The sequence below is a fragment of the Trichoplusia ni genome, chromosome 1 (genome assembly GCF_003590095.1).
Source record: "Trichoplusia ni isolate ovarian cell line Hi5 chromosome 1, tn1, whole genome shotgun sequence".
NCBI classification, from domain to species: Eukaryota; Metazoa; Arthropoda; class Insecta; order Lepidoptera; family Noctuidae; genus Trichoplusia; species Trichoplusia ni.
Window position 1 is genome coordinate 591,185 of NC_039478.1, and position 22,838 is coordinate 614,022.

Consider the following 22,838-nt stretch of genomic DNA (forward strand, 5'->3'; position numbering starts at 1 on the left):
GGTTGGTCCGTAGATGGGTGACCATCTTTGTCATAAGGAGTTCCTGCGTGTTTCAGAAGGCACGTTAAATTGTGGGTCCCGGCTGTTATTCTTACATCTTTGACAGTCATTACAGGTAGTCAGAAGCTTGAAAAGTCTGACAACCAGTCTAACCAAGGGGCGTCGTGTCGCCCAGGTAACTGGGTTGGAGCGACTGCCTATCTGACCTCCTCAACCCAGTGGGTTGAGGAGGTCAGATAGGCAGTCGCTCCTTGTAAAACACTGGTACTTAGCTGAAACCGGTTAAACAAAAACATAGTTGGGAAAAGGCTAGGCCAATGATGATCCTACATATTGTACCTACAATTTTCAGTAAAGAGAAATCATTTCTTGTTTATTTATTACCAATATTTTTTTAATACACACAAATCCAATCTCCGAATAAGCCCGAATACTTTTTATTCAACCAGAAATTACAATAAACATTTCTCAAAACCCTAGCTAGCAAGTAATCCAGTTTTATTTGGCAAACTTAAGTCACCTAAGTCAAATTGAAAGAACTCCGCGGAGAGCCAGGGATCTCGCTTCTCGGTATAATTAAGAGTTACCTACCCCTGTCATTGGGTTCTCTTAAGACTTTACTGCGAAGTAAAGATGGTAGGTACGTCGAAGTTTGTTCAATAGCGTCGTTGTGTGACTAAAAGTGTACTAACTTTTAAAGTTTTGTGTGCATGATGCACAGATTCTGCATATATTTGAACAGGAAATTAAGAAGTTAGTCTATCTCCGGGCCTTTGTGGTTAAACCAGCTTAATAGTAGCAGCGGTGGTTAGTACGACTTGGTCCAAGATGAAAATAAACCTCTCTGATGCCTATCTTTTTTTTTGTTAGACAATCGTATAAATTCCCAGTCGTATTTGAAGTCGTATTTTATTAGGCTTAGTGTATATCAATCTGACAAAAGTAATTTGATATTTTTTGTTATCTTTCTGATAATTTACTAGTCAATCGCTTAAACTTGTTATAAATATTTAAGGGCTAAAAAAAAATAGTAATTTGCCATTTTGTGGCTTAGATTAGTTTTAGTTAGTTTATTATCTTCAAAAATTAATCATCTTTGAACGTCATCATAATCAAAATCGGTTCATCCATCCGAGAGCTAAAATGCCATTGACAGACAAACTCACACACGGACACAAATATAACACAAACTCATCATTTTGGAGTCGGAGCGAAAAAGAAACCAAATATGAAATGCCTCATTTATATTATTTGTAAATGTATTACCTAAACGCAATTTCATTTCCACACCTGAAGTAGAAGCAAATGGAACTTTGTATCATATATCATACAAAGAAAATATTGAAGCACGTTTTACTGTCGACAATCCCTACAAGCTCTCGTACAGAAGTGTTTCTTTCCTTGCGAACTCGATAAAATGTAATAACGCGTCAGATCGATTAGCTTTCACTGAGTCAACAAGAGTGGTAACAATATAATAGATATTGTGACCAATAACGACGCCTCGCTTCGGCCCTGAGGCAATTCCCTTTTATTGGTATAATGTAAGTTATTATACAAAAGTGGCGGATTCCTTAATGGTTTGTTTTATTTGATGATATATTTAGGATGTTAGGAACAGTTCTCTGAATTATATTTAGTAACACATGTACCTACCTATTGACTTTATGCAAAAATTTGAAAGTCATCTGGAGTTCTAGAAAACAACCAGTTGAGAACAAAATAAGGAGACACACACACAAATGACCTATTTTCCTTCAACAAAAATGACCAAACAGCTACATAAAAACAAGTGGTATTTTGTTATTTTCTTACATAAAAACATCATAAAGAAAAAATGTAAGAAAAAGTCAAGAAAAAACCTGATCCGTTTACCATGAATTTATAAAGAAGCACTATTTCGTGCTAAAAGCGTTCACTCACTCAAGTCTGACGAAATTTAGTTAGGTGTATTTTTCTGACACTGTAACGAGGTAAGAGTCTCATTAGGTACCTGAAGTGGCAAAGATTCGCGTCAGACGCAGACTACCCGCTTTTGGGCCGCGCCTCATTAATACTTGAAAGCTTTGCGTTCGGATACTGACATGTGCGATACGGTAATATCAAGATACGATATCACAGAAAAAATATGTCACATTGCTTGTGACTTGTTAGGCGGTTCGCTCGATTGCACATAAAATAGTAGGTATCGATAACTGAAATGTATTTCTGGCTGAAAATAAATGTCGCGTGTAGTTTTGATCTGGACAGCATGACTGCGCTGTTTGACAGACGAATTTAAGTAGATTTTACCTACTGTTACTGTACTACTGTTTCTATATTACATGAGTGGAGAGACGGAGTTCCTTACTTGTTGCCTTTTAATGTGTGTTAAGTATTCGTTATGGGTTTGTACAGAAAGCGGAACTTGAATAATTGGTATCCGCTGATCTGAGGATCTGTCACCACATCTTAAAAGTAATATTATTGTGGTTGCGGATGCGTAGCCCTACGGATACGGTCTAGACTATTTTGCTGCAAAACAAATGGTAATCTAGAAATGCATAGTAGATAACTACACTTTTTTCCGACAGTGTTAATTTAACTATTTAAGCGATTTAGCAGCTTTATCTCTCGATGTAAATTTCATAACACCCATTTGACGCGATTGGAGTAGCGTGTTTTCACGTAAAATTTCATACAATCTGGTCAATTTAAAGACATGCAGTAGCTAGAACTCTCGCTCTTTCTCTTACCAGAACATTACAAGTATCTAAATAACGTCACGCGATAATAAAATTCTTAATGCTAGAAGGGACACCGCAGGCCACTTCCGAAAAATCCTGCATACATAATGATTAAATTCATTACGAGTCTTTGTACCCAACAAGCTATTGTAAATGTGCGCAGAGCGTGAGCGAGGGAGAAAAAAACACAACAATTCAGGACTTTATTCGTAGTCGGTTATAAACCACACACAATACGAAGAATGCAGAGGAAATGAATGGAAACTTACTATTTTTACATTACAACCCATACCTTCAAGTTTTGTTAGTTTCTACTTGGCTCTTGTTTACCAACGTTGCAAACATGTCGGTGTGTAGGAAGTGAAGTGAATTGTACATATTGCATGGCGATCGTTGTATATTTTATTTTGTCTAAATATTTGTTGTTTAATTAAACGAATTTCTATGCACAACAGTAGGTAGTAGGGACCTAAGAAATTTATAAAAAGTGTATGTATCTACTGACGTCCGTTCAGTACAAAATTATCACTATCTTTGGCCAGCTGTTTTTTTTTAAATAGTTTATTAGGTACAATTTTTAACCATCCTATGATGTATACCGCTAAGGAGTTTGATATGACGGTCACAAATAAAGTGGCTTTCTATTGGAAAAATCATTTCAAAACTGTTTTATTTCGATCCTGAGATTACTGTCTACAATGTTACCAACTTTACACTTTCATAAACTTTAGTAGTTGATACCCGCGACGTCGTTTTTTCAGTGTATGATCCGCTTCTAAAATACTTTGAGCAAATAAAGGTTTTGATTTGATTGATTTGAAGACATCGCTGTTTCTTCGTCGGTCGCCAAGCTACAGTCTCATAAACCGTGACAGCAAAAAGTTGAAATTCTCACGGGTGCTTTTTCTGTCGCTGCTTTGTCAATAAAAATTGAGATTACGATTCGACAATTCGAATTTGTTTATTTTTGTACCCAGTGTAGAACATAGAATCGTTTTTTTTTAAATGACTGGCAGATGTATCAATTCTTGTTCTATATATATTGTATCGGCAATAGTCTCAAGCCTTTGTGCACACAACACAGCCGTTAGTGTCTTGCCCGTCTTCAACGACTGTTGATCGCTTCAAAAGCCGGTTTGCACAAATATTGGCATGTTTCCAGTGAGCGAGTAAGACGGAATATTAATAAGCACTATTGCTTGTAACCATAACTCAGGTTATGGTACTGATAAATTACTTGAAAATGGCGTTTTCAGCTCGAAAGCGAACAAAGTCTATAATCTAAGCGAGGCTGATACCGTAAACATGTAGGAAATTATGTTTTTAGGAAGATTATCTTTTAAAACAGAAAAATTGTCGGACAACTCTAAACATGTTTTTTGGCGTGGCACTACAGGCTTTGGCGAGGCTCCGCCACGCAACTTCAGTCCGCCGCTTGTCCTGTGATCTACAGCCAAGCGGCCGCGGAAGAAGCTGGCAGGAAGAGCTCACTCGATCAGGTAACAGGCCAAGCAGCCGGACTCTTTACAGCCATCCCTTGACAAGCTCAAAGGACCAGCAGCATTCAGAATCGCGTACAACATGCGTAAACGATTTCGTGACTCTGGCAGTATGCCGGGATTTTATTCGGTTGAAGTTCCTACTTCGTTGAGGTTACGCGAGTCGCGATGCGGTATTGTCTACTAACGTTTTGTTAATTTCGGTTATCTTTTTAAGGCGTTAAGGCGAGGGTTACCGTTTGTTAAACCGTCCTTTTTCGTGCCCAACAATGGTTGATCTAGTTGTACGGGGCACGCAATTTATATTTTATAAATAATAACCTATTATTTACTTATAGTTTTATTCGATGATTCACATCTGCCAGGCATCCCATGAGGGCTCACACTACTTTTAGTGACAACACCGGTTCTAGGGATCAAAATAAAACGCAAGGTCAAAGTACATAGGTACATAATTTATTTCAAATCTAACATGCAATCACATCCATATTTTAGGTATAAAATACACAACACTGATTTCTTTATCGTCGTAATACACGAGGATTTAACCTGCAGGCAAAACTTTGCTGAACGCTAAGCGCGAAGCCTGGACCAAGAGCTCTCAAATTAGGACCAGTACAGTTGTGTAAGAGATGAAGCACTAAGGTACAGGTAGCGCCATCTCTTTTCTACAAATGTAAAAGTACTATTCAAGATCAATATTAAGCGCGCAGACGATTTCTTTGTTTTATTTTACCTGTTTTTACCACAAGTATCAGTATCTAATAAGACTTTTTTATGAGATGTTTTTTTAAATGCAAGTTGACCTCTTATCCTCTCTTGACTTGATTTACTTACTTGTGAAAGAGAGACAACAATTGTAGTATCGTCTCACTTCCAAAACGACTATAGGTTTCGTTTTAAGAAGGGGCAGTAAGCCTTAAGCACAATGTATAAAACATATTAGTTGTTAATTATAATGAAATATACTTTAACGAGTGCCACATTGGAGAGATACTCGCATTTAAAATCATTAGATAAGATAAACGCATATACAGCTTATTAATACATAAGAAGAGAATTAAATAATCATATTATTACATCAGATCTACATAATACATTAATACTAGAGAGTCAAGGAATGATTGTGCATAGAATAATAAATTAATAACAAATAAACACAGCTTTAGCATGTGTGCGAATTTACGATGAAAGTTCCCTTGGTTTTAGCCGCAAGAGTTACAGAATAGAGGGCGCGACGCCAAAACAAATTTAAATGTTAGTATACTTTTGAAATCACAAAAATCCACATTGTAAAAAGGGTTTCAAATTACTTCACAATATTATTATAATAAAAAATGAATCTTTTGCACATGGATATTAAGTTCACTTTCACAATATTAATACGAAAACCTTTACACTGCAATTCAATATATTAATTTAGTTTATGTATTGTCAACTGCCAGCTTTAATTCATTTATTGTCATACAAGTTATTTCAAAGAATAAGATTTTGAAGTAGTTAGTGATGAAGGATATAAAATCTTAAAATTCAGAATGTTTTAACATTATTATACTTTCCTGTAAATAGCGAATATATTATGAACACGTACAAAATACTTCATAGACTAAGAATGGGGCAAATATTTAATACATAATACATACTAAGACTACAGAAATAGTTCATACATTTGTAATTATTGAAATATTCTATAAATACATGTGATTAAATAGTTCTTATTGCTCAACATTTAAGATAAAACGACAGGTCAGACTTGAGGATTTAAACCAAAGACTACATAATTATATTAATAAATATGTAGATAATAATATGTCTTATTCAGACTAAATATCAGGTATTACAAATAAATACACATCCATAATATGTTACATCTAAGAATGTTTGCAAAACCAAATAATAAAATGCAAAAGTTGTGATTTTATCATCAAAGTAACAATATTAATCACTATACTTAATTAAATGACGAAAACAAGATATTTTATGTGTATTCCAACATTTAACAATGGATATATTACATTTTATAAAGAATATATTATAATAAATAATTTTTCAAGTAAATATGACGCAACATTGTCTTACGAATTTGATTACAATATCGAAAAAAGAAAATTATATGGATTCACATGTATTTTCATATCATACAATAGTCTCAAATTGTCTCGATAAAAAGAACAACCCCCACACAAAGGTCTTTTGTCCGTGTTATACTGTGTTATATGACTATTCTATTAAGCGTCCTTTGGCGGGACCCAGTATGATTGGCCGCCGTAGCCAACATGGTTTATTTTGCTCTGTTTAATTCTGTTCTGGTGATCCGTCATAGCTAGAGTTTAAATCATTCAATTTCTGTTGCCGAAAAAAAGAAGATTAGGCAGCAATTGGTACAGTCAGGAACTTAAAGAACGACATTTTTTTTTCAAATATTATTTTCGTTTAATCTACTCGTACGATGACTTATGACTGAGGTTTCAGTGCCAGAGTCCGACTCGCACTTGACCGGCTTTTTCACTAATATTCTCACTTACTATGTATTAATACTGCATACTGTGAATCCACATAACAACATATAATTTTAAACACATTTGATTACAATTTTAATAACATGAGATTATAAGATCACTTATCATATTTTCTATGAATTATTACAACAAAAACTTGAAAACTTTGAAAGAAAACAAAACACCTATTATCTAAAAGGGGAATGTCATAAGGAATACAAAGTTTGGAATATTAGGGTTTAGATTGTGGAATGACCCGAAACAGCTGATAAAAATCGTAGGGAATAAGTAGAATAGAGAATGTTATCATTGAACTCTACGAGCGCATTCAATTAAGAAATTATGTATATAGCCATAACCATGACCTATGACGTCATATGTCATATATATACACTCGTAACTTGATGTCTGTCATTCCACTTGACAGTAACACTTTTATAGTTTTTGAATACGTCCGATAGTATTTCATGAAAAGTAAAAGTATTTTACAATAGATATTTCCGTTGTTATTTTTTCTAGTTACCAAGAAGATTCATAATCACAGGCTTCCGTGAAAAAGACTGAAGAAGCTCAAAAACCAACAGCACATTTTGTTTTGTTGGAAGACAGCAAGTATTTGAGGATTTAATCTCAATATTTAGAAAAGGAAACATTAAGAATATCTATAGGTCACGGGTATTTAATAAACTCTTACATTTGTACTAAACACCTTTGCCTCCCTTAGTTTGGGATAATATTTTGTACGTTTTGTATTTAGTCTATATGCTCAGGCGCTGGGCTCAAGTGTCGTCACAACAATTACAATCAACTGCTTGGCCCTAATAATAATGCTCTAAAAGCGTTGTAAATTCAGTCTTGAAGCTAAGGGAATGGTTGTATTCAGTTAAATATACACAAATTCTATGAGGGAGTCCTAAAACTACACGTTTTAGTTCAATAGTCTTAAAGGAAAAACATTAAGAAACTTGGCTAATTTAAACTACAAAGACTTGCACACTTGATTCTCTAAATAATCACACAAAAGAAAAAAAAATATAGAGGTTCATAAACACCTAGATAATAACGACAACCTCCTTTTTGAAGGTCGTTGAAAACGAGATTCGTTTTGTTCACAACACTGATTAAAACCAATTTAGGTTATAATATTATCATTGTACGTTTATGTATAATAGTACCGATATATTTTAATCTTATAATAACCCACATTATAGTGAGGCTACATAATACATGTTACAGGTACAAATATAAACATGAAGATTCTAATGAGTTGAAACCTCTTTGCTTAGTCGGTCAACAATAAAAGCTTTCACTAAGCAGTTTGTGATAACCTTAATCTATAAATACTGCTATATTATGCATGTGTTGGAAATAATAAGTTATTGAGGTAAAGTGGAAAAAAAGGAATAAATAAATATTTTACAAGAAAACTTTTGTAAGCACTGACTTTTAGACACGAACTCACTTTTTTTCCTTAAATAATTAAATGCTTGTAGTCGGTGTTAAACGAAACTTTGTTTTAAATATGGGAAATGAAATAAGTCTTTAGAAGAATAGAATATTTAAGATAAAAGAATTTGGCAATTTTGAATTTGAACAAATAGTTCAAATAATGTGTGGGCAGAAAGTCCGCTTCATTAAATTGTCACCAAACAATAGATACTCTTTGCGGCAATCTTTAACCGCTGACCAAACACACACCATTAGAAATGGTATAAGTGTGTGTATATAATTTTACAAAAAAAGCAACAATTAAGGAAGTTTTAAGCTGGGCTTTCACTCTCATTCAGTTATAGAAAATAAATAATCATAAACATAGATATTTTTGAGAACATTAACTCTTTATGCTACATGTTCTGGTAAGCTTAAGCGTTTTTCATTAATTGAGTTTACTTGGTTTTATATGACTTTTCATAAGGTACATTTCCATTAATAACGTCCGCACGGTTTATGCCACACCGTCACGTCGGTTAGAGCCTATACAGATGTGTAAAACTTCTAAACAAACAATTTAACTAAGCTAACTAAGCTTCATTACAATGGGATTGCTTTAGGACCTACACTTGATTATTTAATAAATAAATTTTCATCCTCTTACTGATGTCGCATCTTGACGCAATTTTTGGTCTTAAACTTGCACGGAAATGTACCCTGTCTATTTTATGCAACGAACTAAAATACAAAGATTAACAAAATTACAGAAGCACTATTTTCATAACCAGAAGCTAGTTTATGCATGACATTGGTATTACTTTTGAACACATAGGCATTGCCTTTTACTTTTTCTTTTTCTTTTACATCAGATGATAGTAGACATTAGGTGCTTACATATTAAGTTCTTGCAGCCATATTTTTTTGATTCTAATCGCCTTTATCTATTAATTAGTTACCTTTTAAATTTATACGTAAACTTCAACAATATGCGCAGATCTTGGCAGTGCTTGCTTCATAACACTATATATGTATGCTGATATTATCTACTATTTCGAGAGGACAATGCTACTATCACCAGATGCAAACAACTTTACGAATACCGATTGCTTTCCCCGTATTTAAGGCTTCCTCACCAGCAGACTGCACGAACTTAATCCAGCCGGCAACTTTGCGAGTTCAGAAAAACAAATTGATCTTCGGGCGAAGTCGATCTTTTCGCAGAACACCTGGAAATTTAGTTTTAAATATATGAATAACTATGCAATATGCCAAACAGCCATTATTTCATAAAACAGTTAACAGTTATCGCTATTCGTAAACAACACATAACTGAGGATTACCTTTAAACAATTTGAACAATGCATCTACTTCTTGTTATGTATACGGCGCCCTATGTTTGACTGGTATAAAATGCCTCAGGCATTAAGTCCATTTTTCATTTGCGAGCAGAAAATAAATAACTAAGTATGGTTAACAAGCTCATTTCTAATCTTATTTTCGTGCGGCGATTCTTTGACTCGTAGATATGTTATGCACGAGTTTATAATATTTTATTTAATTGTAAAAGTAGGACTTAAAAAGCAGCAAAGGGCAGGCGATTCGGGTTACCCGGCGGTTAGGTTTAGTCGCAAAGAGGCTGACACTACCCGTTGCCCACCCTGAATGGGCGGGTGTCCCAAAGGGCTCCATCGCCTAAAAAAAGGCTTCCACGTGTCGTCGACTTGTTGTTTCAAAAACCAACTTAGTACGCTAATTCAATGTTGTATTTTATAAATTAAAGAAGCTGCTCTAACTTACTTTAAATGCTTCAGGTATTTCCTCAATAGCTCTGTGAATAAGGGTGCCATTAACATAAAGGCAATTGGCTGCTTCATCCTCTGGAACTGTCAGGGTCTGATAAGGGTAGTTGGCTTCACGCTCAATCCGTTTCAGCAACTCTTTTGCCTCTTTACTAGCACTTACGCACAGAATATCTGGCCCAGCCACAGTGATGTATTTCTTCAGTTCTTTGGCTCCTTTAGAGATCTGAAATTAATAGTGAAATTAATAGTATTACATTAAATGGAATGATAATGTAAGTAAACAAGTGAATTGTTTAGATTACTTTAATTTGAAAACACAATATTATTGACTAGTTTATAGATGGCAATTGTTTTTCGATTTTAATGAATTTTGTTTTACTTTTGTACTATTTATGATGATTTATTATTATACAACTCAGATTACTCAGTCAAACTCTGGTTACTGCTGTATAATTACATACACATATACTTTTCCTTATATTGCTGCATTTATAAACTTATTATATAGTATAGAAATATCATGAATCATGCAGGTATTACATGATTTACCTTCTATGCTATACATATTATATTCACATTCCGCGACAGGTTCTACCATATTTATGACAATGTAACATCGTTTGCGTATAAAACCAAGCCTTCTAGCATTAAAATACCTTGATAGGAGTGCAGGGAAACTCAGGAAACGCTTCAGCGACCGCACTTGCTCCAGCTTCATTTGTATTATTAGATATACCGACAAAGAACTCACGGCCTGTAATAGACATAATAGTGATTTGTCATTACATAGTCACACATTGTTGCACATATAAAACGATACTACATCTTTACATATACTTATATACTCGTTGTGGAGTGGCTGTGAAAATATGCTATTAGAAAACGGAATCATTTATTTGTATTTTTATACGGAATCTAAATAGTCAGTCTGACCAAGAGGTATCGTGTGGCCCAGGTAACTGGGTTGAGGAGGTCAGATAGGCAGTTGCTCCTTGTAAAACACTGGTACTTAGCTGAAACCGGTTTGACTGGTAGCCGACCCCAACATAGTTGGGAAAAGGCTAGGCCAATGATGAATCTAAATAGTCAGTAAGATAGATTTCTAAAAACTATTGGTAATTTATCAGAATCAATAAGGCATTACAAAGATAAAACGCATCAAACATATGGAATTAAAAGGTACGGAATTGGGGCAAGTGACGTCACTTACCAGTAAAATTGTATTCCTTATCAATGCAATTTTTGGTGATTTCATGTATGTCTCAAAATTACTTTATCAATATTTTTATTTTTTTTCAGAAGACTATTTGAATAAGTAACCATACTTGTAATTAGTTTTTTTATTACTCTAATACAATATTGCTAGCTAATATCATTGTTTTTATAAGCAGGTTTAACCATTTTGAACATACAGAAATAAATAGTATAAATTACCTGTAAACAGGACATCAGAACAGCTAATGCTTGCCTCGGGATCAATGCTGTCAATAACCGTTTGTCCCAAATCTTTTGTTAAGATTTCTTTTAGAACTTTTGTCTGTAACAATACAAAAATGTTTTTGAATCACTATGTAACATATAAGTTAAATTTAGACATGTTTTGCTACAAAGGTTTCCAAAAGTGTTTAGAAGTTATGATCATGCCATTTTGCTTATTCGTTAGTTCATACAGAGGTAAGATTTATAAACCAGGCCATGTCATTTATAAAAATATTGCAAAGCTAAAGTGTTTGTTTGAACGCAATAAATTCAGGTCGCATTTGAAAAATAATTTCAGTCTTAGATAGCCTATCTATTGAGGAAGGCTATATGATTTTTATCATCAAGCTATAATCAATAGTAGCAGAGCAGTAACGAGAAATGTTACAATAGCCGTGAGAAAGTAAGTGCACGCTAGAAATATTTTTTTAGTCCAATTAAAAAAATCGTAAGCTGTATCTTCAAAATCACGCAAGCGTAGTCGCACGCATTATATAGCAAGATAATTATCAGCTCTAAAAATTGCCAGCCAGCATCTTGTGCAAGATCTAGTTTATAATTATAATGCAATTGTAATCAAATATAATGTCCAATTAATCATTTATTTATTTGTGCACATAGCTTAAACAAAAGCTTTATTAGATCAGACAATACAGCATAGAAATAGCCACAGCAGAGCATACACAGCCGAAGTACAATAGCACAATCATCTCATTAAATCCATTAATAAAAAGATCAAGCCTGGATGTCAATTCGCAAAGCATCATGAGGTCACATTAATTTATCAACACCTTGATCTATATAAGCCATTTTAATAGATCTACAAATAGTTTAAAATGTGGATTTAGTAATCCTTGACACTTAATTATTGTATGTTTGTAATATATTTAGGTCAATTAATTTTTATAGCAACTTTTGCACGAGAGATTAATTAATAATTAAATGATGAAAGTTTACAGTTACAATTTTATCAGATTAACCTGACTGGTTTTGGACCAAAACTGAGACCCTAATCATGAGCTCACATATGAGTAAACATAAAAAATAATGTCAATAAAATTAATGAATGGATATTCAGGCAAAAGATGAAACATTTCAAAACAACATTCTGCTGGATTAGTATGTCTGTAGGAACTACAGACATACTGATAAACCTAGTGGATAGGACTGGCATGATAAATGGAGACACAATTTCTAAAGGTTTGTAACTTTCAATTGTAACATGTTAATTACAGCAGTGATTCTTAAAACATAGTCTAACAATAAACCAGTGGACTTATCGCTAGTGTCAATATCTTCGCGACAACTAATTCTCATTATTCTAATCAGCCAAATTCATCATATTCTGTTAATTGATTCAGTACTAATATTGGAAAAGAAATCAAGAAGACTGTTATAACATAGGCTGGTTTATTCTCTTTTATTCTTTTGTAGTCTTGTGTCTTTTACTCTAAAAACTCAGTTTTAAATAAAATGTACCTAGGAATAAACATTATCCAAAAAAAATGCTTATTTAACATATTATAATAGGAAAACCTACTGAGTACTGTTTTGTGGGCCTATCTAACCTGATTATTTAGTTTGTATCAATGGTAAAAATGCACTTACAAGAGAATATTACTTCAATAGTTTCATTTAATTTCTTATCTTAAAATAGTGCATAAAAAATTGTAAAGCAGAGCAGATAGATGAAAAAGAATAATATTTACATTTTTCAATTTAAAACATTAGCATCTGTTTTACAGCCAGCTTAGCAACAGGTTGAGAAATTAAACAACAGGTAAAACATGAAAAAAATATACTTACATTGTGGGCTTCGATTGTAGAACTGCTCTTTGGCAGCAAGGCGATTCCATGGCAAATAATAGCCAGGTCTTCTACCAATACTTTTTCATGCAGTGTCCCTTGCAAATCTACTTCAACTACTTCCACATTTAATTCTCTAAGGAGTCTCAGGTAACAGTCGTGTTGGCGACGAACATCATCGAAATCTATTCCGTCCCCGTGGTGAGATCCTTGTGTCACTTTGCCCACTAAAGCGTGACTATATTCGTGCATTTTAAAATCCATTTTTGAATGGGTTGTATCTATGCAATAAGCACCACTATTCTGTTCAACAGGTAGTATGTCTTTCTGGGAAGCTTAATGTTGATTTTGCAAATAGCTTTTTGCCGAAATACACCTACAGTTCACGACCAACAAATAAATCAGTTATGAAAAGATATTATGAAAAACGAATGAAACTATAGCAGTTAGACTCGTCAGTCAGTACGTAATAGAGAATCTTATTATGCCAATGCCATGCCACCAGACAATAAATCAACCGGTCGCCTAACAATTTCCCAACCGAAGCCTACTTTTTAGATCCACGATCTACGATCGGTCGACGGTCGGATCGGGTTGGGTTGAAAATTTGACATTAGTTTATTGGGAGTTTGCCTGAAGTAGAGTTGCCAACAAAGCATTTTGCATTCGACTTATTTCAAAAAAAAAAATCGTAGAATGAAAAGTTTATTATCGTACGATGATTTTAGAGGTCACAACTAACAGCCAGATTTGGCTGTAACTGAGTAGAATTATTGTTAAACATAAATGAACATGGTACTTTTATTGGGTTATAAAGTGGACCTTTTTTATGCAATTCATTGGTCAAAGTCAAAACTTTTTGTTTCAAGTATGCTGTAGGAATCTAAGGCTGTAGGTATACGTATGCTGCAACAGGAATGTCAAGGTATGTCAATACTTAAAGGATCAGAGGTTCATGGCAAATAATTGTAACAATCTAGTCAAAACATAAACCTTGTATGTATATTTTTCAGTTCTCATATTCACATTATGGTAATGTCACTACATAATTATCACTAAGGTATTATTCTATCCCGTTAACTTGGGAGAATTTCTTAATTAACCACCCACTTGGGATGTCACGCGGAAAATTCATTAAAATCATAACTTGTATGGTAAAACTTTTAAAATAATGCATGCATCTGAATATTTTTCATGAACATGTGTATTTATAACCAAAACAATACTGTTAAATACCTATTTACGGTTTCTGTGAATGTGTTTGTGAAGGATTAATTACAACAAAAACACTAATTCGCCATTCGTACAAAGCAAATTTCCAAGAAATAAGTTGCAGTTCTGGCTCTGCGAACCATTAACGAGTAAATTGGTATAAATTTTGCTTTTCCACGGCTGGTCACACTAGTTTTCTGTATCCCCCCACTTCAAAGTTTCCTTCCACTACTTTGTAAATAGATCCGGTCTGTTCTGTTCGTGTAGATAAATTATATTTTATTTATTTATTCTGTTGTGTAGATACATTAAGTAATACGACGGTAGATTAAAGTGCACTAAGATAAACAAAACAATATTATTTACAGCGCGTGTGTGAGACAATAATGTCTGGATACGGGAAATTCGGTCCGCTAGTTGGTGCCATTGACGAGGGCACTTCAAGTGCGCGGTTTATTATTTTTAAAGCGAACTCGTCGGAAGTTATAGCGTCTCACCAGAAGGAGCTGGAACAGCACTTTCCTCAAGAAGGTTGGGTGGAACAAGACCCCTTGGCAATTTTAGAAGTTGTTACGACATGCATTCAGAAGGCTGTGGAGAAATTAGAATCAGTGGGAGGTTCAGCTAAGGTTTATATTTATGTTTGAATACTTGCATAAACAGATCAAAACGCTTTTCAGAAATCATTTATCATTATAACCATAATTTGCGCGTCTGAAACCAGTAGAGGGTAAGATTTATTGCTTGGAAATACCTGCATAATTTTCCTAAATTATTTATGAGACATGGAAAATTTGTATGTATATAAAGGAATTACATTTCGTTTCCATTTATACTTGTTTCAAGTTCTTGTATGTGCAAAATGTATATGTATGAAGCAGCAAATTACATATTTCAGGACATAATATCAGTTGGTGTAACAAACCAGAGAGAGACAACCATAGTTTGGGACCGGAACACAGGAAAACCGCTACACAATGCAATAGTCTGGCTGGACATGAGGACATCATCTACCATAGATAAACTTCTAGACACTGTGCCAAACAAAACAAGAAACAAAAACTATTTGAAGGTAAACTCTTTATTGAAATATTTATTATGTAACAGAAACCACGGTAAGAATGTATCAGTGATAAGTTTAGCACTATCATAAAACCATATCTTTATGGGCTTAATGAGGCTAGAATTAATGATTTATTTGTAATGGAATTGTTGCCAATCTTCAATATTTTTTGACAAATTGTCTTGACGATTGAGTGGGCATTAATGCACGTGCCAAGCATTGACTAATGTGTTGTTGGGGATTTCCTTAATGAGTACTCTTTGCCTACAATTTATACTTGTTTTTCTGGTATTGGGTTACTCTAAAAATGTAATTCTAGTTAACTCATGTTTGAGTAGCCATTAGCATTGCCTGTTTAATATTCCAATCTGTAATAAAATATGTTGTTTACTCCTTAGTTAATAAATATTCATCATTAGTTGATTAATGCTCAATTATGGGTATAATTAAAATACTAAGACTAGCGGCGATAAGGAGATTGTCTTATCTCCTAAGTTAATACATTTTAAAGTAAATGTAATGCATTATAACTAGGCAAGTGCTAAGCTTGGGCAATTAGAGAAGATTAGCTTATGTCTTTTGAAAAATAGATGTATGTAACTACTAACCATTATGATATTATTTATTTGTGTCATGATAGGTGGCTACACTGTTGAGAAATAATAAGTATCTATTAAAATGTTCATATATCTATATTAAAATAAAAATCAGTCACAATGAATTTGCACCAAAACAATAACACCATTATAATAAAACAGTGTTTAAAAAAATATTACTATTTATTTACATTTACATAGTGTTAGCAAAATCCTACATTGTAGTCCTTTTTATGTCTTGCCGAGATAGTTAATTGCTTAAGCAAGTCCTTACTTACCGTGATGTTCATTATTTTGCATGACTTTCTATAGATATTTAAACATAAATATTTATTACAGCCTTTGTGTGGGTTGCCTTTGTCACCATACTTCAGCGCAGTAAAATTAAGATGGCTGAGCGACAATGTGGACTCTGTGAAGAATGCCATGAAGAAAGGCACATGCTGTTTTGGTACAGTCGACACTTGGATCATATGGAATTTAACAGGTAAAATTATACTCAAATAATATAATAGAACTAGTTTTCTCTCCAAAGTAAAAGAACCATTTATTACTTTTCTAGTTGATATTTCTTAAGCTCGCTTCTAGTCTCTGAGTATTCCCTGAATTACATAGTCCTGAGGCGTTTTCTCGATATTTTAAAGAAGGAATGAGGCCAGTGTTGCCTTAAATGTGAAGTTAATATTGCACTACTCTTATATTATGTTGTCCATCCTTAATTATGTAACATATGTGTTGGATGTTACAAAACAAAGACAAATAAATTGGTCTGCATTTATTCAATTCATCTTCATTGTAGGTGGTCCTAATGGCGGGAAACACGTGACTGACGTCACCAACGCGTCTAGAACTATGATGATGAACATCGAGAATCTAAATTGGGATCCACTATTACTAAAGTTTTTTGAAGTACCAAAATCAGTGCTGCCAGAAATAAAATCAAGTTCTGAGGTAAATGCGACATGAATAAAAAGGTTCATTATTGTAATACATGTTACTTAATAAGTTGTAATAAAAATAATTTGTTGTCAAGAAAGCATGCCACTATCTTGTCCTAAAATTACAAAATTGAAAGTCATTTGATAACAATATAGGTTGGTTCACTAATATCAGTAACCCGGAAATGTAATAAAAGGGAAAGATAACTGTATCTATGCCCTATGGCCCTAATTAATATCTTTGACTGAATTTATTTACTACTAGCTTTTCGCCCGCGACTTCGCTCGCGTCGAGGTCGGTTATATCGCGTTTCCAAGAGAAATCTTCAAAAGTTCAGGATAAAAACTATCCTATATTCTTTCTCAAGGTCACCTCTATCACTGTACCAAATTTCATTGAAACCAGTTCAGTGGTTTAGACGTGAAAGCGTGACAGACAGACAGTTACTTTCGCATTTATAATATTAGTAGGGATAGTAAATAAATAAAAATAGGTTGTCACCTCTTGAGTAATTTGATTTATTTATTAGATTTATGGCTACATAGCTGACGGCCCTATAAAAGGAGTACCAGTAGCCGGTTGTCTCGGAGACCAACAGGCAGCATTAGTCGGTCAAATGTGTTTGCAAAAGGGTCAAGCGAAAGCGACATATGGTACTGGTTGTTTTGTACTATACAATACGGGTGATATTCGCGTGAACTCTATCAGAGGGCTACTGACAACTGTCGCCTATCAGCTCGGCAGCAACAACCCACCATTTTATGCTCTTGAAGGCTCGGTAAGTTAAATTTGGAATAAGTTGCTCTCACTAACACTGCTATTTACATCTTATAAGGCAAAACTAATATCTGCCTTTGGCCTTTCAATTTTACATAATCATTTTTTTTGTGCGACATCTTTATTGCATGATTTTATAAACAGAATTCTTAAATATTTGCCTGTCCCCTTCTATACACCTCAAAATGACTGAGACAAAATTAGATTCAACTTGAAGCATCAATTATTATTTAATAATGTTCTAGGTTGCTGTTGCTGGCGCTGCCTTAGGTTGGTTGAGAGATAACATCGGTTTGTTAGAAAGTGCTAAAGACTCTCAAGCGATCGCAGAGAAAGCAACCGATAATGGGAGTGTTGTCTTTGTACCGGCTTTCAGTGGTTTATATGCACCGTATTGGCGTCAGGATGCTAGGGGGTTGGTATTTTGTTTTACTCTTAAAAGCCTTAGTATAAATAGGTTCTTTTATCGCGCTTGGTTTCTCAGACACTGAAAAAAAAAATCTTATCAATGTTTTCCTCAAAACGATATATAACTATAGTGAAAATTTTCTCTTAGATGGACATAATGAGACTTGAATCATTGTAGACTCATTAATTGTTTATGTTTTAGTGTGATATGTGGAATCTCTGAAGATACAAACTCGAACCACATAGTGAAGGCAGCTTTAGAGGCTGTATGCTTCCAAGTGAGAGATATTTTGGACGCCATGGATGAAGATTGCGGTATACCTCTGCAACTACTCAAGGTAATTTCGAAATGTATTCATTTATCCACCGTATTTATAAAAATATACCGAAAAAGGTCTTACACATTTAATAATTCATTTGAGATATGATTTACTAATAAATTCAATAGCTAATCGCTTAGTTTCTCGTATCCATCTCAAAACAATTTATTCGATATGATGTTTTGTAACGCCATCTATGGAAATCTTAGTATATTACTCGAACTTAAGCTACAGTCTGTCCTGTCTGTGGTTTATCTGGGTCATAATAGATGTCGCTTTTTTAAGCTATTCATCAACCAACTATTTTATTATTTTTTATTTTGAATTATAAAACCTTTTATTGTTTTTGTACGTTATTCTTATTATTTATGTACGCTTTGTAATTATGTTCTCACTTTTTTGCAGGTCGACGGAGGTATGACATCCAACGCTTTAGTCATGCAAATGCAAGCTGATTTAATTGGGATTAACGTAATTAGGGCCGGCTTCACAGAGAGTACTGCTCTAGGCGCCGCACTTGTTGCCTACTGGGGGGTAGAGCCTTCTAAACAAGGTTCTGCTATACCCATGACCACAGGAACAACTTACACACCCCTAATCACAGATGATGAACGAGACCTGAGGTACAAACAATGGAAGATGGCCGTCGACCGGTCCTTGGGGTGGGAACAAAATTGACAAACGTACCTTCATACACCAAGTTGCCTTGTTCGAAGAATTTGATGTTCATTGGAGGCAATAATATATTTTTATTTATTTATTAACATAAGTAAGATTTTCTAACGTTTGTGCCCTACACAAGCAACAGTGCAATAGTAAAATATACCAAGAGTGCTTTTTACATAAATTGGATATTTAGACGTAGTTTTAAGATGTTAAAGACAATAGATGAATCTTTATGACGTACATATACCTCGTTCAAGTTAGTTAATAGAATTGATCTTTTCTATATTTACATACATATTAACATAGTGAAAATTATATACCTAATTGTTATAATTTAGTTGTTGAAATAGTATCTGCATCTTTAATGTCGTTTTGAATGTATTCAATATCATCAAAAAGTTCTTTTTAGAGAATTGATAAGTTCATACGCACGAATACGTCTTTCATTTTTAGTGAAGAACGTCTGAACGAAAAGAGATAGATTATTGTTTGTATGTTCCACATTTCTGTGCCTTATGAATTATAACTGAGGGTTTGTTGCAATAGTATTTTATAATCATATAAATAGCTTGTTGCTTTGTTAAAATAATGGTTGAATATTGAAAACTGAAATGTTAATCGACGATGTTCGGTAGAAGTTGTCGTTCTAATTTATCCTATATTTATCACTTAAATGTGAAAAATAGATACATATTTACGTACATTTTAAAGTTGATTTTAGTTTTTCGGGCTACTATTGTTCCCACTTTGCTTTTTAGTATTTTCTTAATTTTCTTGGTGCTTATTAAAACCTGCTTGGTGATTAGTGAATATTAACGAAATCGTTGAATGGTTTTGAACTAATCAGTTGTCAATTACTTATAACTCTTGTTGTCTTGAGTGATTGTTAAAAATTGTTGTTTTGTTACACGCAAATAAATGTTTATAATAAATTCTCGATTGTAATACAGTAAGTTACGTAATTTGAAATTCTGAATTCCCCACTTTGGGATAACAACTAAAGCGTTAATGAAAAAAGAGTTCTTATCTATTTTATTTAACTTGTTCGTTTATTAGCTATTATTATTATCTATATCTGCTTGCCATCTAGATAAAATTTACTTATCTGGACTTTTAATGGGTCTAATTATAGTTTTTATGGTTAGACGAGAAGCTAATCGCCATTTTTTATTATATCCAGGTTAATAAAATTTTCCGGTTCTTTACAAATTATGTCATTGTCGCTAGACAAGTCTCGATATACGATATAGTGTTTTTTTACTATTTTGGTCAATTCCGTTGCGGATTCCAAGACAGGCAATTGTTTACCCTGGCGCACTTTTTGTGTTTTGGTGGTATAAGCTGGGTACATTGGAAGTAGATGGTTCATAGAGTTGCAACGTGTGTGCCAGCCTTTTCGTTAGATTATTATTTAAAAATTAATTTCACTTAATATAATTCTGCAGTTTTTTTATGACCACTTCCCCGTTATCAAAAAAGATATACATACAAATAGATTTATTAAGAAATTAGTGGTTTATATTCAGCGTTAACATCTTATAAAGGATTTAGACTATTTCAAAGTTTGATATTCTAACTTGTCGATAAGATAATTAAAGCAATATTGAATGCCTTGTAAATTTGATCCTATAAATTTAATATATTAAGTAACATTAAAGAAAGACAACGAAATAAAAGACAATCATTATAATAATTATACACATATCTACATCATAATTAATTAGATAGAAAAATGAGTGTTGTACCCATATACAAATACATATACAGAATGTTATTTTATTCAAGAAATATTTTGAAATAGAAACACAGATAATAATATATGTATATCTACAGTGCATCTTATTTATACAATAAGTAGTGCAAATGTATATGATTATAATTGTTTTTTGTTTGCTCTAAAATATATCTGTAAAACTAGTTTATATAATGCGATATAATATGTATACAATTTTAGTCGGTTTCGGTAGTTTGTGCAATATTATAGACCATTTGGATCTAATCATATTGTACAATGTTATTATAGTTCTAGGGGCCACTTTAGCATAAATTATAAGTATCGTTTTAAATGCTATTTTGTTTGTTAAATGTATATATTAGGAAAAGTTGTTTGTTTTATTGAAATAATTAAATAAATCTTTATTTGTCGGCCTTGTGTCGTTTGACGTACATTTTATGGCATAGGTATATACATTCCATGCTTGAACGTTTAATTTAATACGTACGAGTTCTGCAATCTGTGATCGAAACGAAATATAATCAGCGCTAATTAGTCTCGTAACCTACTAATTGTTTCTTTTAATTTTATGGCTATGAAATTAATACTCCTTCGTTTAATTTATTGCCAGACCTACATGTTTGAAATGTTGTTTTGAATGTAGATCTGCGTTTTAAAAATATTGTTTAAATACTATTTGGAATAACTGTTTTGATTGTCCTTATATCTGTTAATACAGTAATTACTCGTTTAGTTTTGTCGTACTAATTTCTCTTTGTTTATTCATACATACGTATGCGAATAATTTAAAGGTTTTTTTTTGTTTGATTCAGGATTTCAAGTCAGAGGTACTAAATTTATGTTATGTGTATATTAAATGTTTTTCGACATATGAATCGAGAAAAATTGTAACAGTCAATTTATAAGTACTGGAACACAGGCCGGCTTTATTGGTGTAGGTACAGTAAGTTCCAAAAATCCATGCAAATTAAAAAAAATCGTTTTAAATTAATTATTTAAATTTCCTGCTTTTTAGATCTTTTTACAGATATCTCACTTCAATGTTACTGTCTCGATACAATAAATATTAAAAAGTCATAACAGGGTGTTCTTATGTAAAATATGGGATGAGGGCGTCTAGTAAATACTGCTGCTTGCTTGCTATTAAACGAAACTTGCTTCTAAAGGTTGATAAATGTCCCAAAATTGTCTGAATACGTAAACGTGCTATAACCGAAGATCACACTTGAGCTACTTGAATCATGATTTTATTTTGAAAGTCTTCGTATAACGATTATGACTCGTATGATACAGTAGCGACTATTTGTAGGTTTCGAAACCACCGCGATCTCTGACAAAGTGATCATTGCACTAAGAAAGCAACTCATCCCTCTTTGCTGTTTGGCGCCGCATTTTCTGGACGTCCCTTATTTTGTATTTCATTTATTCAGAGCATAATAGTTAAGTATGTGGGTTGTTCTAAAAATATAATATTAATTAGAAGAATTCGCTTGATTTTCACTCCTAATCCTTGCACAAATAACTTCGTTTGATTGCTTATTCTTTTCGGTTACTTTTTTAAAAGCGATCTAGACGTTTGTTGCCAGCCCTAAAATAGGTTTCGAATTGGTTAAAAGTGTGGATTTTTGGAATTTTAACTAATTTAGATGTTTCATTAGGTCTTTAGGTTTTGAAATAATGTTGGTATCTATTTTGTGATTATTGCCTATTTAGACTAGAGTTTTATAAGACGCTTTTGTCATGTTTTAAGTTTTAATGTCGAAAGTATATTTTAATAAATATTTTTAGTTCATTATTCATGTTTTTCTTTAGATTACTCACCCCATAACGCCTTTCTTTCAATCTTAAATTATTAAGGATTGCTGAATCTCATGCGTGTTT

The 22,838-nt window shown here is 33.3% G+C and overlaps 2 protein-coding genes across 2 annotated transcripts; one reads left to right on the plus strand and one right to left on the minus strand.

The window, feature by feature from the left end:
• Positions 1–4,659: 4,659 nt before the first annotated feature.
• LOC113500184 (N(G),N(G)-dimethylarginine dimethylaminohydrolase 1) lies at positions 4,660–13,880 on the minus strand. The gene is made up of 5 exons (XM_026880924.1): positions 13,242–13,880; positions 11,391–11,493; positions 10,613–10,710; positions 9,952–10,179; positions 4,660–9,380 (listed from the first exon to the last, which is right to left on the minus strand). The coding sequence occupies exons 1-5, from the start codon at positions 13,503–13,505 to the stop codon at positions 9,273–9,275; spliced, it is 801 nt and encodes a 266-aa protein (XP_026736725.1). The 5' UTR covers positions 13,506–13,880; the 3' UTR covers positions 4,660–9,272.
• A 700-nt stretch (positions 13,881–14,580) lies between these two features.
• LOC113500107 (glycerol kinase) lies at positions 14,581–21,941 on the plus strand. Its single transcript, XM_026880815.1, has 8 exons — positions 14,581–15,082; positions 15,352–15,525; positions 16,452–16,599; positions 16,912–17,063; positions 17,581–17,829; positions 18,074–18,243; positions 18,439–18,574; positions 18,962–21,941. Exons 1-8 carry the CDS (start codon positions 14,840–14,842, stop codon positions 19,232–19,234), a joined length of 1,545 nt encoding a protein of 514 aa, XP_026736616.1. The 5' UTR covers positions 14,581–14,839; the 3' UTR covers positions 19,235–21,941.
• The last annotated feature ends 897 nt before the right edge of the window (positions 21,942–22,838 follow it).

Excerpts from the sequence above, each read along its gene's own strand:
- LOC113500107 (XM_026880815.1), top strand. The coding sequence starts at position 14,840 with ATGTCTGGATACGGGAAATTCGGTCCGCTAGTTGGTGCCATTGACGAG. Across the intron at positions 15,083-15,351 it reads CAGTGGGAGGTTCAGCTAAG|GACATAATATCAGTTGGTGT; the intron begins GTTTATATTTAT and ends TACATATTTCAG. Across the intron at positions 17,830-18,073 it reads TTTATGCTCTTGAAGGCTCG|GTTGCTGTTGCTGGCGCTGC; the intron begins GTAAGTTAAATT and ends ATAATGTTCTAG.
- LOC113500184 (XM_026880924.1), bottom strand. The coding sequence starts at position 13,505 with ATGGATTTTAAAATGCACGAATATAGTCACGCTTTAGTGGGCAAAGTG. Across the intron at positions 10,711-11,390 it reads TTCTGATGTCCTGTTTACAG|GCCGTGAGTTCTTTGTCGGT; the intron begins GTAATTTATACT and ends TGTCTATTACAG. Across the intron at positions 10,180-10,612 it reads TTCCCTGCACTCCTATCAAG|ATCTCTAAAGGAGCCAAAGA; the intron begins GTATTTTAATGC and ends TATTAATTTCAG.